The sequence below is a fragment of the Lithobates pipiens genome, unplaced genomic scaffold (genome assembly GCF_037356315.1).
Source record: "Lithobates pipiens isolate NorthernLeopardFrog02 unplaced genomic scaffold, aLitPip1_a1.2 Scaffold_18, whole genome shotgun sequence".
In the NCBI taxonomy this organism is placed as follows: domain Eukaryota; kingdom Metazoa; phylum Chordata; class Amphibia; order Anura; family Ranidae; genus Lithobates; species Lithobates pipiens.
The window spans coordinates 325,645,053-325,661,892 of NW_027507758.1; the positions used below are offsets into that span (position 1 = coordinate 325,645,053).

The 16,840-nt window shown below is 40.8% G+C and overlaps 1 protein-coding gene across 1 annotated transcript in view; it reads right to left on the bottom strand.

The window, feature by feature from the left end:
* LOC143988046 (uncharacterized) overlaps positions 1 to 15,871 on the bottom strand; it is a 42,958-nt gene extending 27,087 nt beyond the window's left edge. Inside the window, exons 1-4 of the mRNA XM_077487306.1 lie at positions 15,418 to 15,871; positions 7,815 to 8,107; positions 7,076 to 7,131; positions 5,001 to 5,139 (exon numbers count right to left, since the gene is read on the bottom strand). Coding sequence (XP_077343432.1) covers positions 5,001 to 5,139; positions 7,076 to 7,131; positions 7,815 to 8,107; positions 15,418 to 15,654 — 725 coding nt within the window. The 5' untranslated portion in view covers positions 15,655 to 15,871. The remainder of the gene's footprint in view (positions 1 to 5,000; positions 5,140 to 7,075; positions 7,132 to 7,814; positions 8,108 to 15,417) is intronic.
* Between the last annotated feature and the right edge of the window lie 969 nt (positions 15,872 to 16,840).

The window sequence follows — 16,840 nt, forward strand, 5'->3', positions numbered from 1 at the left end:
AGCTTCTCTTTTCAAGGCTGCAAGCTTGTAAACTGATATTTTATGTAATTATTATAAAATATTAGGCACAGGAAATCCATTTTTTCCAAATTAATACACTACTAGTGCTAACTGCTGCGTCTGCCTGTGGAGGGGGAGGGAGCAGCTGGCTCAGGCTCTTAGCGGGGAGGTACTGTAAATACATTTTCTATTTATTGTGCCCTGTGCCCATGAGTTGGGATTAAAATATTTTATGTGGAAACCAGACCACAAGTCTGATGTTTTGGGCTGATGGTCAGGAGGTCATGTCTTTTCTTTTTGAATTTACCAGTGTATAGAGCTACTGAGCTACGAAAATATTTCCTGCACATTTACTAACTGTACATATGCAGTTACTGGCGAATGTTATCAGTGAATATGCATAGCCATACCACTGTAGCAGCTACTTACCTTTCCCGTTCCAGCAGTGTCAATTGTTCACCTGTCACTTGTAATTGCTGAAACATTTCCTGCTATGTCTCACCTGTCTGATCCTGGCACTCTGTGCTTTACCTGTCATTCATAGCCTCAGATACTGTTCCTTGTACTGTATGCTCCACTTGTCACTCTTGGCCACTGGTCCTGTTCCCGGTATGGTTTACCTGTCACTCCTGCCTACAAACATTGCCTTACTCTGCTTATCTAAGCTCTTGCAGCTGGGCATAGCTACTCCTGGTATGCTCCATTTGGCAAAGTCTGCTCCATGCCCTTGCAGTTAGGCACAGCTCTCCTGGTATGCTCCATTTGCCTAACTATGCTCCTCCGAGTCTTCCAAGCCAAACACATCTGAGCATCTCTCTTCCTCCAGCTCCTTCTTTTCCTCTATAATCATCTGGCCATTTCTGATGATGGTTCTATCACATACTCCTAGTCCAAATTCCTGTGAGGGAGTCCCTGGTAAACGTCACTTGTCCCTTAACCTCCACACATTTGCAAGCCCAGTAGTAGTCAGGGTAGGGTCTATTGCTCTCCATTTTGATTGTTTAGTGGCAGGCTGCATGGGCCTTTCATCATGAATTTGACTGATGTGCCTCAACCTAAGGAGGACCACTAATCCCTGGCATATCCCTAGATAGTTTAAAAGCAACAACTCAGTTAGCACAATCCCCTGAGGGTTAAGTCCCAAAGGGAAAAGGGGCAGAAGTGCATGCAGAGAACCCTGGAACAGCAGATAATCTGGAAAACGATTACAATGTAACATACTAAAGGTCCCTATTCCCGAAAGAAAAAAAAAAGAAGAAGGAAGGGGGTATGTCCTAAGCAGGGGCATGCACTCAGGGGAGGCAGGTGAGGCAGAACCTCACCTGCCATGAACATAAAGAAAAAAATCGAGCTTCAAGGGTTTCTTGTCAGAGGCACTGAGTTCAATGAATAGCTTGGAGTCTTGGACCAATGGTAAAGTACCATTGGTCCCAGCTGTTCAATAAAAATGCTGCAGTGGAGGCACGCCTCTCACTGCAGTGTCATAGAAGGGGCATGTTTCTAAAAGAAAAATGCTCCCTTTCAGCCCAGTCCTCTTAACTACAAGGACAAACATGTGTTTCTGGGTATAAGATTTACCCATAATCCCATGGTTTTCTCACACAGTTAAAGCGGAGGTCCACCCTAAAGTGGACCTTCCATTCATTGGAATCCTCCCCCCCTCCGGCGCCACAATTAGCACCTTTCAGGGGGGAGGGGGGGTGCAGGTACCTGTGCAGTACAGGTATCTGCACCCACTTCTGGGATAGCTTTCTGTGGAAAGGGGCGTAGATTACGCCCCTTTCCGAAAGTCCCCCGCTGCCTGCTGGGAAACACACAGATCCCAGAGGCAGCGGGTCCATCCTTATTGCGCAGCGTGACTCGCGCATGCGCAGTAGGGAATCGGGAAATTAAGCCGAAAGGCTCCACTTCCTGATTCCCATACCCAAGATGGCGGCGGCAGCACCCGAGAGACGATCGAGAGATCGGCTTCGGGTGCCGACATCGCGGGCGCGCTGGACAGGTAAGTGTCACTATTTTAAAAGTCAGCAGCTGCAGTATTTGTAGCTGCTGGCTTTAAAAAAAAAAAAAAAAAAAAACGCGGACTCCCTCTATAAGAGGGAGAAACTGATTCTGTTGAAAAGGTACTGTTATATTCAAGCTAAATCCTATATTTATATGATATGTCATAAGATGATAATTTATTATTTATCTATTTACTGTGAAATTACTGGTTTGAAGTAACAACTTAACTTCAGAAATTTGTCCATTAAGCCACCTGCTTGAGTACAGATTTTGAAAATATAGCAAATTACCTTAAAAACAATATATAATAATTATTTTTATATTACTTACGTATGGTAATTAACCCCTTGCCACCCAGGCCAATTCTGACACTTCTCTCCTACGTGTAAAAATCATAACCTTTTTGCTAGAAAATTACTCAGAACCCCCAAAAATGATATTCATTGTTTTAGTAGACATCCTAGGGAATAAAATGGTGGTCGTTGCAACTTTTTATGTCACACGGTATTTGCACAGCAATTTTTTTAAATGCATTTTTTTGAGGGAAAAAACTGTTTAATGAATTAAAAAACAAAAAAACAAAAACAATAAATACCTAACATGTCACACTTTAAAAGATTGCGCACACTTGTGGAATGGCTCCAAACGTAAGTAGTTTTAAATCTCCATAGGTGACTTTTTACATTTTTTCACAGGTTACATGTTTAAAGTTACAGAGGAGGTCTATTGCTAGAATTATTGCTCGAGCTCTAACGATCATGGTGTATGTAACCTGTGTGTATCTGGCTCTGATACTGGCCAGTGCATCACCAGCCACTAATCTCAGCGCATGTCCCTGGTCCCAAGCCATGATTGGCCACAACCATCCAACCAGGGAAGAAACCATGCCTCAGCAAAGTCTGCTTATATGTAAGTGTATCGGTACCCCCGTAGGGGCTGCGGGTGTGGTTGTAGCAATCTGCCAATCACCCTGCTGCCATTCCCTCATCAATCACCCAAAAGACAATAGTCAGTTATTTTGTTTTCCTGATTTTATTTGCTAGGATAAACTTAGAGAGATATGAAGGATGTATGAGATGCCCATGAATATTTCAGAAGGATCGGTTATCATCCATGGCATTGGCCTTGTTTATGGATTTCCCCAGTAGAGTCTTTACTGCAGACTATTGCCTCTTCTCTTCTGTTATCTATCTGACTGAAATTTACTACTCATGGCTTCCAGTTGACCAAGGCGAATCACTCTGAATAATTCCCCTGTATTAGACTGATGTAGATTCCTGCTACAAATAGAGAGCCAAAGGCCTATACCGCATATCTTCTAGACCCACACTAACAGACCCACATGCTACGCTACACTCTCCAGTACTTCTGCTTCTTCAATGTTACACTGACCTTTTCCTTTGTATCAAAGTCCTGTGTTCCCCGGTCACAGAAATCTTTTCTCCTACTTCCTCCACTTGATCCTCTTTACAGTCAAGCACTGTGTTCCCCGTTCACAGAAACCTGATGCACTCTGTAGATATGAGGATCCTGAACTTTAGCTCCTTCTCCACGGCTCCTCCATCATTCCTTCGTGCACACAGCACATCCTGGCATGGGGATGCCCAGCACAGCACCTCAGCACGCCATGCTGTCTTTCCTGCGCTCCACGACTCCCCCCTGGAAACATGTGACCTCAGCTTATATGGAAGGCCTGCCCCCTGCCAATGCAAATTATTAATTGGTCAGAGTCCCACACATGAGCTGCCTGCCACTCAGGTCTCAAGTCCAGCCTCCCTTTCAGAACAATTCCACTGAAAGTAGGAGAGGATCTCTCAGCCAGAGTGTAGGTGGCCACACCCCCACTATACTGACACTCCCATTCCTAAATCAAAACAACCAGACCTGGCTAAATTTACCTATATCTAGTCTTGCAACTAGAAAAATACTAATCTAGCACCTACCTAAAAGTAGAGGGTGCTACATAACCATCTTTTGTGTATTTGGTGTCATTAAAGTCCCACACACCCATGATATATTATGTACAATTTTGGGATGTTAGTAAGAAGGGTAGCCCCAAATCAGACTCATGCTAACTATATCTTAGTGCAGACTTCTGGTAATCAGTGAGCAGATCATACAAGCAGGACATCACATTTCTAGGGTGTTCAGTACACCAACAGTGTACAGAACACCTTCAGGTTGCCATATTGCTTTGAATTTTACAGAAAATTACAGTGGCTGCAGATTGAACAGGCAAGGTACATTTTAATAACATTATATTACAAAGTTGCTTGTGTACAAGTTGTACAGTATACTGTATGCTATATTGTTTTGCTATATTTTTTTCCACATAAGTGAAGGTATGTTTTAAGTGTGTGTTTCATCATTTAAAGCTGCATTTCATGATCACCAGATTAAACTGTACCATTACTGTTGCTGCTGACCTTTAATATAAGGACACTGACCTGTCCAGGGATCCAGCAATGTCCTCACTAAATTGATTCTTCACTCGGCTTTGGGTGTAGGCAACGGCATAGCAAGTAAGGGAAACAGGAAGTGAAGCCATGCAGCCTTGTGAATGGTCCCATAATATGGGACCTGTGATGTGTCCCAGGAGATTTTGGGGGAAGGAGGGGGCGAACTAGATACCCGCTCCCCACCAAAAAGTGCCAAATATGGCAGTGGAGGGTGCAAACAAGTGGAACTTCCCTTTTGGGTGGAGCTCCGCTTTAACAAACTGGGCTGGACTGGTGATGTGAATCAATGCCTGGATAAAAAACGGAGCTACTCAACAAAAAGGCTGTTCTCCTTTTATGCATCTCAAGGATTAAATTAGAATTTTGACAGGGGTGTACCATTAATATCTCTAAGAACCTATAATTACATATTGTAAACATGAGAGTTTTAATAACGCAGAACTTTTGCACTGAGAAATGTGAGCTAAAGAAATACCGGCTCTGTAATGTTCTTTTATGTGTACAAACAACAGCATATAATTAAGTATGTATACTTACATGGACCAGACATCCACCTTTGGGCCATATTTTTTATTGGATAATAGTTCAGGTGCTGCATATGCTGGACTTCCACATTGAGTGTTAAGTAAGTCTTGTGACAGACCTTCACACTTTATGGTATTACTTAAACCCAAATCTGAATTAAGTAAAGAATAAGTGGAAATAAGTAAAATACTTATTTTAATTAAATCATACACACATGACAAAGAAAATGACTAATTACAGCTAGCTTAAACTTTTCATTACAGTTAGTTTAATCTAATTGTACCAACCACAGTGTATTTTATTTAGATTTTTGTCATAGATTTAGCCTATTTTGCATTAACACTGCAAAAGTTATACTAAAACTGCATGTTTTTAAAAAATGATTATAGTTAAGTTGCTAAAAATTGATACATCTGTATATCTTATTTATGGAATGCATACCACATTTAGAGATCAATCAAATAGAATTTCTATGCTTTGGTGGGTTTGATTATGGCTGTTACACAGGACTAAATACATGCTCCAGCCAGATTATTAAAATGCCTCTTTTACCACATTGGTAGATGTATGTTTAAAGATAAGTGGCTATTTTTGTTAAATACAGTACTGCAATGAAAGCTGTTTATTATGAGACAGAATGCATGACCAATAGGGACAAGGTTTGAGAAGACCTTGAGTTAGACTCAAATAGGGTTCATCGCATCCTCAGGGCATTTGGTCATGGTGATCGGCACTCGATCTACATCGCTGGCTGACGTGATTGATGTTGACTACATATTGGGCACTTTTTAAATAAAGGTACCCTTAATTTTTCACACAGGAGGGGAGGTCTGGATATCTGGGGGCCTCATTATTTTAAAGAGCACATCCAGATTTCAATAAGTTTACCCCCCTCCACAACTATGGGCCAGGGAGGTAGGGATGAGACCCTTGTCCACATCAACATGGGAACATAGTGCTTTGCTGGGAGGTTGGCTTCACCACCCCCATGGCAAAGTATTCTCCTAGTGTTGAGGGCATGTGGTATGGTCCCGGTACTTCACTTCCCTCTAAATCCATACCAGACCTTTATCCAAGCATGCAGCCTGGGTGGTTTGAAAAAGGGTTGAAACAAGCATGAATTGCCCCCTCCTGAACTATATTAGGCCACTTGTCCTGTAGAAAAAAAGCTTTATATCCATACCAATGATAAGGGACTGGTATGGATTTCAAAGATGGACCAATGGTCAAAATAACCACTCCAGGCAAGTGTAAGAACTCACCGCCCATCACAATCTGTGATCGTGATACTTGAAGAAACAGAGAAGTAGGATGGCTGTACTACAAAATGGACACTGGACAATAAACACATTTCACACAGAAATGTGCTTAATCATTAATGATCCATCCAAAGACTGCTAATAGAGAAGAGAGAGGCCAGTTTTGCTCATGTACAATGCAATCCAAATGAGGAAATGAGGATGAATTCTTCAATTGCACCTGGGTGTCAATGAAAGTGTAGTTCATCTGCTCAGCCTCATCATATCTCTAAAATTATATTATTAAATAGACACTCACCTTGTACTGTAGGTAACAGTGACACTATCTTATCTAATGGCACTTGTGACATTGTTTCATTAACTATTAAGCCCACTTTGACCTTTTTCACAGTTGTGACAAGTTGCTGGGTTAACTCTCTAGCCAATTGGAGTAACAGGACATGTTATTTTGAAACAGTATTCCTCCCCTTGAAAGGCTTATATTGGAGTAAGTTCCTTTTTCTGTTATTTTCTGAAAGTGAAATTTGTATGTGGCATTTCAGCACCTAAAATGTGTTTTCCTTCTAACCCCACCATATTCAAGAAATAGACACACAGGTAAATTGTACATATTGTGCCTTAACTTTTTATTTTTCCACCTTTTTTTGTTCATAGGATTTTTGGTCAAGAAATATAATTTAAATTCCAACGAAGCCTCACAACAGATATGTTTGATTAATGATTTAATAACATTTTTTGAATATATCTAACGTTAACTTTCTTTTAGGAAGCAATTCAATTAGTAGTTTTAGTTCTGCTTTTAAGTATTCTGCGCTCACAGTTACCTACCAACAATTTTAATGTTGCCATTTTCATCTAATAGGAAATTTTCAATTTTCAGGTCCCTAAATAGATAAAACAATAATCAGGATTAGCATTTAAAATGTATGCATGAAACACAGTAAAAGCATGTTCTTTTTACCTTGCCACCTGTACATTATATCATGTCTTAAATATTTAATCAAAGCAGAGTTGGAACATAGATGTGTCAAAATCAGTGTTCAATATAGACCTAATCCCAAATTAAGAACTGTGATGCACATGAGCAGGTCTATTCACTAAATTCTTAGATAGAGCATTTCTTAATACCAGTACGTGTAACTTTTGCATATCACAGTCATCTAATCTAATATTAAAGCAGTAACAAACCCAAAAGCAAACTTTTTTTTATACTGCAACTCACTAGTCCTTGGATGTGATGGCTGCATTTTCTTTTTTGTTTTTTACCTGGTGATCTGGCCAGTAAGTCTGCTATTTTTCAATAAAACTTAGACCTACAGATAAAGCAACTAGACAGCTAAGACAAACCCTTTACCACTGACAGGGATGCATACAATGATCAACTTTATTTATGCAAAACCTTTATCCCAAAAAAGAAAAGAACTCAAAAAATTAACTGCTTAAAAGCTAAAAAATAGTTTCCAGTTATTAATGCTTCAGCCTTGTTTCCATGCTAATGATTGTGATAACCTAAAGCTTAAGTCATAGTACAAAGAACAAAAGCAACTAGCTTCACAAGTCTTTTTACCTATGAACTATTCCATGGCGATGTAAGTGCTCCATTGCTGACATGATCTGCCTTGCATATTTTCTTACTTCTTTTTCTTCTAGCTTCTTTTTATCACATATTCTATCCATCAAGTCTCCTCCTTCACACAGTTCCATTACCATATAATAAGAGTTTTCTGTCTCTAGGGTTTCATAAAGCTGCACAATGTTTGGGTGCTTAACCATCTGGTGTATCCTCGGCTCCCTCTTCATGTTCTTTAACACATACGAGTCTTGTTTGGCCTTCTTTTTGTCAATCACTTTTATAGCCACCTTAAAATAAAACTGATTGTTTAAAATGATGTACAGACAATGGATAAAGTTATAAAAACATATAATCTCATAGTTTCTTAATTTGGTCTTTTATTTGTTTATAAAAGACTAATATACAGTAAATGCCTAAATGTTTGCAAATGCTCATCTGGTGTGATGAGCTATGATTATTACTGCCCCAATTTAAAACCGTGATACTTCTGTCTTCATTTGCAAAGTACACTAGAGACCAAAGTCTTCCATAATCTTATGTACTAAAGGTACGATAGAGTTAATAAAAAAAACAGCTGCTAACTCTGTTTTGGTGTTTCAACGTCTGCATCAATGCCTAGCTTAAAATTTACCTTGTCTATAAATGACATATTTTTATTTTTATTTTAATTGCACACTCAGATAGCTCTTGACCTAAACCTTATTCTATATCCTGAACCCTAGTCTGCTTGTTTATCCTCCCATGGATTATGATTAAGGTGTGGTGCTTTGGTGGTGCTTATCTCCAAATTCTTTACTGGAATAAAATGAGATTGCCATCTCCAGTTTTGAAATTTCATTTGTTTCAGAGAATAAAAACCTTACGTGATCCTTTACATGCTGACCAAGATTAGTTGACCTCAAACATAGCACATCTTTGATTACAGAGCTAGAACATTTCAACACAAGGCCAATGACAAATGAATGCAAATTGTCACTGACCGGTTCAGCATGACAGAACCCTTACATACATGTTTGTTAACCCAGCCTTTGACAGGCAATTTAAAGGTACAGTTATCTAATCCTCAGTCCTAAAATTTTGTCTTGAGATCAGGTTCTGAACTTTATTTTGAACATGTACTGGTGATTCTTTTTAATAAGAACAAATTAAGCAAACATCAGGGCTCGTTTCCTCGGGAACGCGTGGGAACAACGTTCCTGTACTTTTTCCATAGCAGGAACGTTGTTCCCATTAGCAGCCACGTCCTGCAGGACTAACATTAAAGAGAGGATGTCTGTGTCAGCAAGGGGCGGTCCATCCCGGGTGCCACACATGGGGGGGTTGTCATCCTGGCGCAGCCTGAGGGGAGGGGCCCCAGGCCGGCATGCTCAGCACTCCTGGCCTCACTCCTCTGCACAGACCAACACATGCATGTGGACGCCTTGGGGCAGGAGGGGCCCCACATAGCATGCATAGAAACATAGTGTAGAAGGGGTCCCCAGTCATTGCAACTTGTTTTAGAAATTCCCTGCGATTATCACACAGCGTGGTGTTTTTTTCTTAGTATAGCATACATGTTAAATTATTTTGTTACATCTGCGCTATATTTAATTGTTTAATGCATGTGAATTTTAGATGTGTCCTCTTAAACTGGCACTTTACAATAAACGTTGCACTTTATTAGTTAAAAAAAGGAGTACATAATATAATTATACATACACACACACACTTTTTTATTTTTTGGCGTGGGGGGTGGGGATTCTTGGGTGAGTTCCCACACTTTTTCCCCAAGACTTGACCCCTGGCAAACATAATATCAAAAGTTTAATATTTGTTAAGTAGTCATTTTAAGCTATTACTGTCTAGCTTATGCAAAGGAAAATTTTAACCTGATGTTCGCATTTGAACTATCCAAACAAAAAACAATTACATATCTTCATTACTAGAATTCAATTAACATGTTTTAGATGATGTAACTAATGTTACGTGATGTTAAATATGAAGTATGTATTGTACTAAATATTTTATTTAAAATAAATAATCCAAGTATATTTTGCAAAGAATTTTGTGCCAAAATGAGTTAAGACTGAAAATAGCAGATTCGTTGGTGCTACTACCACCATTTGTTTTGGCTTATAGTTCCCAGTAAAGTTCTTACATCTCAATAAAACCTGAACACTAGCTAAAATTCTTTGGCATTAAATGAAATTAGTAAAATATCAAGATAAAATTTGTAGCATTTCTAAAAATAATGTTAGAATGCGTGCCTTTATCTTTGAAAATTCTCTTCTATTGTTTTTATGCAGACATAAAAATGACAATTAAAGAGTTACAAACCTATAAAATCAGTCAAACAAACCAACTGTAATAATTAGCCTAGTCTTAGCAGTTCATGGTTACATCACATGCTCAACCAAACCTGGAGATAGTACAAACTGGGTTTGATTTGCTAAAGCTGGAGAGTGCAAAATTGGGTGCATTTCTGCATATAAATCAATCAGCTTCCATTTTCAGATTTTGCACTCTTTCGTTTTGGTAAATTAACCGCTTAAGCCCCGGACCATTTGGCTGGCCAAAGACCAGACCACTTTTTGCAATTCGGTACTGCCTCGCTTTAACTGACAATTGCGCGGCTGTGCATCGTGGCTCCCAAACAAAATTGACTTCCTTTTTTCCCACAAATAGAGCTTTCTTTTAGTGGTATTTGATCACCTCAGTTTTTATTTTTTGCGCTATAAACAAAAAAAGAGTGACAATTTCGAAAAAAAACGCATTATTTTTAACTATAAATATCCCCCAAAAATATATATATATAAAAAAAGTTTTCCTCAGTTTAGGCCGATATGTATTCGTCTACATATTTTTGGTAAAAACAATCTTGCAATAAGCGTATATTGATTGGTTTGTGCAAAAGTTATAGCATCTACAAAATAGGGGATAGTTTTATGGCATTTTTATTAATAATTTTTTTGTTACTAATAATGGCGGAGATCAGCATTTTTTATCATGACTGCGACATTATGGTGGACACGTCGGACAATTTTGACACATTTTTGGGACCATTGACATTAATAAAGCAATCAGTGGGATTAAAGTGCATTGATTACTGTAAAAAAAAATTACTGTACTGTAAAAAAAGGGGTTAACACTAGGGGGCAGTGAAGGGGTTAATATGTATCCTAGGGAGTGTTCTAACTGAAGGGGGGATGGGACTGTGCAGACAATCTGTCAGTTCACTGCTTAGAGAACCGGAAACTGTGTGTTTACACACACAGCTCCTGGTTTCCCGAACGATCGCGGAAGCCCAGCAGTGATCGAGAGCACTGGGCACTCACATCGGCTCGGGGAGCGAGCGGGGGAGTGCCTCCGGCGGCGTGCAAGCATCCCTAGTGGCTGTTTATGCTACCGACGTTGCATAACGGTGATTCGCACAGCCGAGCCATGCCGCCCGCAGTGCAACTGCGGAGGCTGGTCGGCTAGCGGTTAACCCCACAGCATACTCTCTCTCAGCCTCTATCAAATGTTTAAATCCATAGGTGTTCTAATCCCATGTGGGTTGATAAATGTCCTTTTCTAGATGGTTAATGTGTTAATAATCTTTTGGGCCTATAAACAACTAATATTGATCAGAGGCAGAGGGGGAGATTTATTAAAACTGGTGAACTCAGAATCTGGTACAGCCATGCATGGTAGTCAATCAGCTTCCAACTTCATCTTGTTCCATTAGGCTTTGGCAATAAAACCTGGTTTGGGTTTACCAAGCTGATTGGTTGCTATGCAGAGCTACACCAGATTTTGCACTCTTTAGTTTTAGTAAATAACCCCCAGTATGCTCTGAGTCCAGCCAGCTCACCCAGACTCTATTGAATTTAAATGGCTTAGCCAAGATGATTAGGGCCTTCCAAGCCTTGAGTGGTGCTTGTTAAGCTTCTTCCATTTGGAATAGATTTTTTCCTAACACAAAATGTAACAGGTTCAGGAAAGTTCCAGCAGCCACTGTAGTGACTAGGTTTTCCACAAGATCTAGCAGACAGATGTTTAGCTCTCTCGTAGCTGAAATTGTAGAGAGCACTGATACAAACTCCAAGATCTCCTGTCAGAAAAGCAGTGGCAGAAGATATACTTGAAATCTGCCTTGCCTTGGGAGCACCTCCAACACACTGATGGCTGGGAGTCTAGACTCTAGCACATCTGGCATTCAGTAGATTTGGTGTAATAACCACCACTACCTAGGCCTGGGGAGGTCTTGACCCTGGCAGACCTGTACATATATAGTATCTTATCTACATAGCACAATAGTTTATATACACTAGATAATGCAGCATACACACGATCGGACTCTGGTCCGGCAGACAATTCGACCGCATGTGGGCTTCGGCTGACTTTTTCTTCCCAAAAGTCCGGCCGACTTAGAAAGAAAACTTTACTCAAAATTGTCCGATGGACTCGGCTTTCTGGCGGACAATCCGCTCGTCTGTGTGCTAGTCCGCTGGACTTTCCAAATGAACGGACTAGCCCACACATGGACTAAAGTCCGTTCATTTTGAACGTGACTTCAGGTACGACGGGACTAACAATGGAAGTCAATGTCACCGCCTCCGTCGGCGAGATTGACACCTTGCGAGCCCCATCGCCTGGTGTGGGTTTTAAGGGTAACCCCTACGCCGAAAAACAGCGTGGGGGCCCCCCAAAGTCCATACCAGACCCTTATCTGAGCACGCAGCCCAACCATTCAGGAAAGGGGGTGGGGATGAGTGAGCGGGCCCCCCTCCTTAACATACCAGGCCACGTGCCCTCAACATGGGGGGTGGGTTTTTTGGGGAAGGGGGGCGCCCTGTGGCCCCCCAACCCCAAAGCACCTTGTCCCCCATGTTGATAAGGACAAGGGCCTCTTGTCAACAACCCTGGCCATTGGTTGTCAGGGTCTGCGGGCTGGGGGGTTATCGGAATATGGGAGCCCCTTTAATAAGGGGGTCCCCAGATCCCGGCCCCCCATCCTATGTGAATAAATATGGGGTACATCATACCTCTACCCATTCACCTGGGGGGAAAAAGTAGCAATTAAAAAACACACAACACAGGTTTTTAAACTAGTTTATTAGGCAACTCCAGGGGTCCAGGGGTCCTCTTCCGACTTCGGAGGTCTTCTCGCCGGGCTCCTCCACTATCTTCTGCTCTTTTGCCGCTCTTTTGCTAGCGGAGGAGCCCGGCTTTCTCGTTCGTTGTCGTCGCTGTCTGGGGGTCTTCTTCCGACTTCGGGGGTCTTCTTCCACAAAAGAGCAGGAGATAGCGAAGGAGCCTGGCGAGAAGACCCCCGAAGTTGGAAGAAGACCCACGGAGCTGCCTAATAAACTACTTTAAAAACCTGTGTTGTGTGTTTTTTTATTGATACTTTTCCCCCAGGTGAATGGGTAGGGGTACGATGTACCCCATACTCATTCACATAGGGTGGGAGGCCCGGATCTGGGGGCCCCTTATTAAAGGGGGCTCCTGGATTCCAATAAGCCCCCCGCCGTAACCAACGGCCAGGGTTGTCGGGAAAAGGCCCTTGTCCTCATCAGCATGGGTGCCCCCCTTCCCCATTGCACCCACCCTCCCATGTTGAGGGCACGCAGCCTACTATGGTTCAAGAGGGGGGGGGGCGCTCGCTCATCCCCACCCCCTTTCCTGACCAGCCGGGCTGTGTGCTCGGATAAGGGTCTGGTATGGACTTTGGGGGGACCACCATGCCGTTTTTTGGTGTAGGGGTTACCCTTAAAACCCATACCAGGCGACGGAGCTTGCAAGGTTTCAATCTTGCCGATGGAGGTGGCAATATTGACTTCCTTCGATAGTCCCGTCGTACCTGAAGTCACGTTCAAATGAATGGACTTTAGTCTGTGTGTGGGCTAGTTCGTTCATTTGGAAAGTCCGGCGGACCTCCGCCAAAAATAGGGTGGATTGTCCGCCGGAAAAGTCAGTTCGTGTGTGGTCATGTATGGGCAAGTCCGCTCGTTCGGAAAGTCCGGCGGACCTCCGCTGGAAAATCCGGCGGATTGTCCACTGGACTAAGTCCGCCGGATAGTCTGATCGTGTGTACATGGCATTAGAAGGAGTTTACTTTGGTTGGCTGAAGGATTAACCAGCAAATCCCACATTGGGAGTGCTATGCATTCTTGTGCTGCAAATATCTGCAAAAATAATGTCAGGAGTTCTTAAGGTTGTCAAATGGCATCAATGTTTCATTGCTTGTGATACTCTGCAGAATTTTGACACCCTTGGTAGTCCACATCACTGGATTAAGTTTGGTTTGGAAGTGGGTTTAATTTTACAATTATTAGTTAGAGAAGTCGAAGTAATCTCGTGGGTAACATAAAAAGGAATTATACTGATTACATCATTTTAAATGAATACAGTCAAATTAGTTGGTCTATTTGTATGAACTTAGCACAACTGCATGTTTGACCCATTGTTAAATATTTATACTGCTTTGTTACATGAGAACATTGGCCTTTAGTGTAGTAGTGCATCTTTACACATTCCTGAACTTGGTTTCCTTCATCAACGAGCAAGATCTCCTCTAAGATTGTACCAGTGCTTGTTTTAAACTGTTAAGTCACCTAATTGCTCATTCTTTTGATGAATATTTATGGAATAAATTCTAATTAGTTTTAGCATTACTTATTTTCTGCAATTACTATGCTTGTTATTTTGCCTTCTTTTTATACTTGTTATTTAGTATTATTGTTGCTATTTTTGTTGAGTTAAACAATTTATTACAATAGATAATTTAACATTTAACAATTATTCCAAGTTTTATCTACCGAAATCAAATCCCACTCATTCCACTCTGAGTGGATTGGGCAAGCATGATGCATTTCCCAGTGCTGGTTCTGGATACTTGTTATTAAGTTGGAATTCCATGCAGTACCCTACTTTATTGCTTTTAGCCTTGATGCTGAGCTTCAGACTAATGTTTTATATGTGAGATTATAGAGCAACATTGTGTTTCCATTTTCTTACTCATAGCACATAGCATAGAATATAACGTAGCATTTTTGCTGTTCCTTCAACTGTCCTGTTGCATTCCAGCATCTGTGGAAAAACAACTTTACAAGACCAATGTGCTATATTTTGATACAGACAGATTCCAAATATAGCAGACAGAAAAAACATAAAAAAGCAATGGTTGATGTTATAAAATTTGCAACAGCTTGGTTTTATATGTTCCTCCTAATCAAAACAGTTGAAAAAATTTGTGCCAAGCTAACAGATATCAAATATATAATGCACAGAAAAATATCCAGAGAAATAGATACATATACAGTAAATTGCATATAAATAAAATAGGGCTTTTATATATTTATATTTTATTTTCCAAACTGTTTACCAGCATAAAATATCCACGAGGCTTCAGGTGGATCATGCATCATGTGTGTTTTCAGACTATTACATATCATTATTATAGCACTGGAATTTGCTGGCCACCACAACTTTTTGTTACTGCAAAATATTAACAAATAATTGAATGTATTTCCAAAAAAAAAGGAATGCTTGGAACAAATGAACTCAGTATCATTATTGCCAATATTTCCAGTCTAACAGCAAGCTCTCATATAGAATGTAAAAGGTGCAGTACCTTTTGTCCTGTAGGTATGTGCATTCCTTCCATTACTTTTGCAAAGGATCCTTTGTTGATCATTTTCCCAACCAGATAATTTCCCACACGTTTGGTGTGAGGAAAGTTCTTCACACTTTCTTCAGACATCATGGAAAAACAGGTAAGTATCTTTGTTTCTCTGTTTTGTTTCCCACATTCTGTCAATATCTTGTCTAAGTTGTCTCCATCCAAAACAGTGTTGATGGCAGCATGCATCCTTGAACTCGAGCTGACTAGACAACTAGGTCAGTAGGTAGCGTATATGTAAAAGAAGAATACGACTCTGAGAGTAGTAATTCCTCGTAGTCTATCAGACCTTTATCTAGAAAGAGAAACATCTCCTCAATGATCCCTGCTTTCAGTCATGTAGATTTGCTCAAGCACATCCAGGCTGTAGATTATTAGACAAACCTGATACATGCAGTCAGACATTGCAATGAAGCTGCCTGTAACAGTGACATCTAACACCAGCATTAACATGAAATGAACTTTGCATTTTCACATGGCACAAGTGGGAGGCCAAATGTTAAGTGTACTAGTAGGTGACACCTACTAACCAATCACCTACTTGCAGCTATACCCCAAAGTTTACAAACATTCAAATGCCACCGCAACATTTAGCAACTATTGGTGGAATAAAGTACTTTAATTCTTGAACCACATACTAATATTTATAGGTAAAGTTGATACAGGGAATATCTTATTGCCTTTTTTGGGGATAAGGAGGGATTTTTTCCCCCCCACTTGAGCAAATTGGATCATTCTTCATTGTTTATTTTGCCTTCCCCTGGATCAACTATGGGTATAGGATAATGGTTAAGGAGATTTATATTTGGGTATATTTTGGATTTGTTTCTTGTGTAAAAATGACTAGAGGAAGCATAAGGGGTTGATTTACAAAAGGCAAATAGACTGTGCACTTTGTAATGTGCAGTTGCACTATGCAATTACACTTGCTCCACAGTTTAGTAAATGAGCAGAAGCTCTGCTGACTTCCATCATCCAATCAAGAGCAAGCAAAAATGCTGTTTTTTAATTTTCCTTGCACATGATTGGGTATTCTTTGCAAAGAGAACCTTTACTCCATTTACTAAGTTCTGTAGCAACTGCACTTACAGAGTGAAACTGCGCTTTGCAAAATGCAGTCTATTTCCCTTTAGTAAATCCACCCAATGGTCTAACATAGAGGGGCCTTTACAGGGAGAGAAAAAAATGTCTCTAACAGTGGTTTCATTCTCTCAATATCATGTACCTGGTAGCAGAGCCTGAAATGACGAGGAAGACCTCTCTTACACCTCTGACTCCGGACCCCTGGTAGTGTGAACAGAAGGTGCAGGAGTGCAGAGTGGCAGAAGTCCCTGTAGGTCTTGCCAGTAGCAGAGTGGGTGTCCATGCCAGGCAG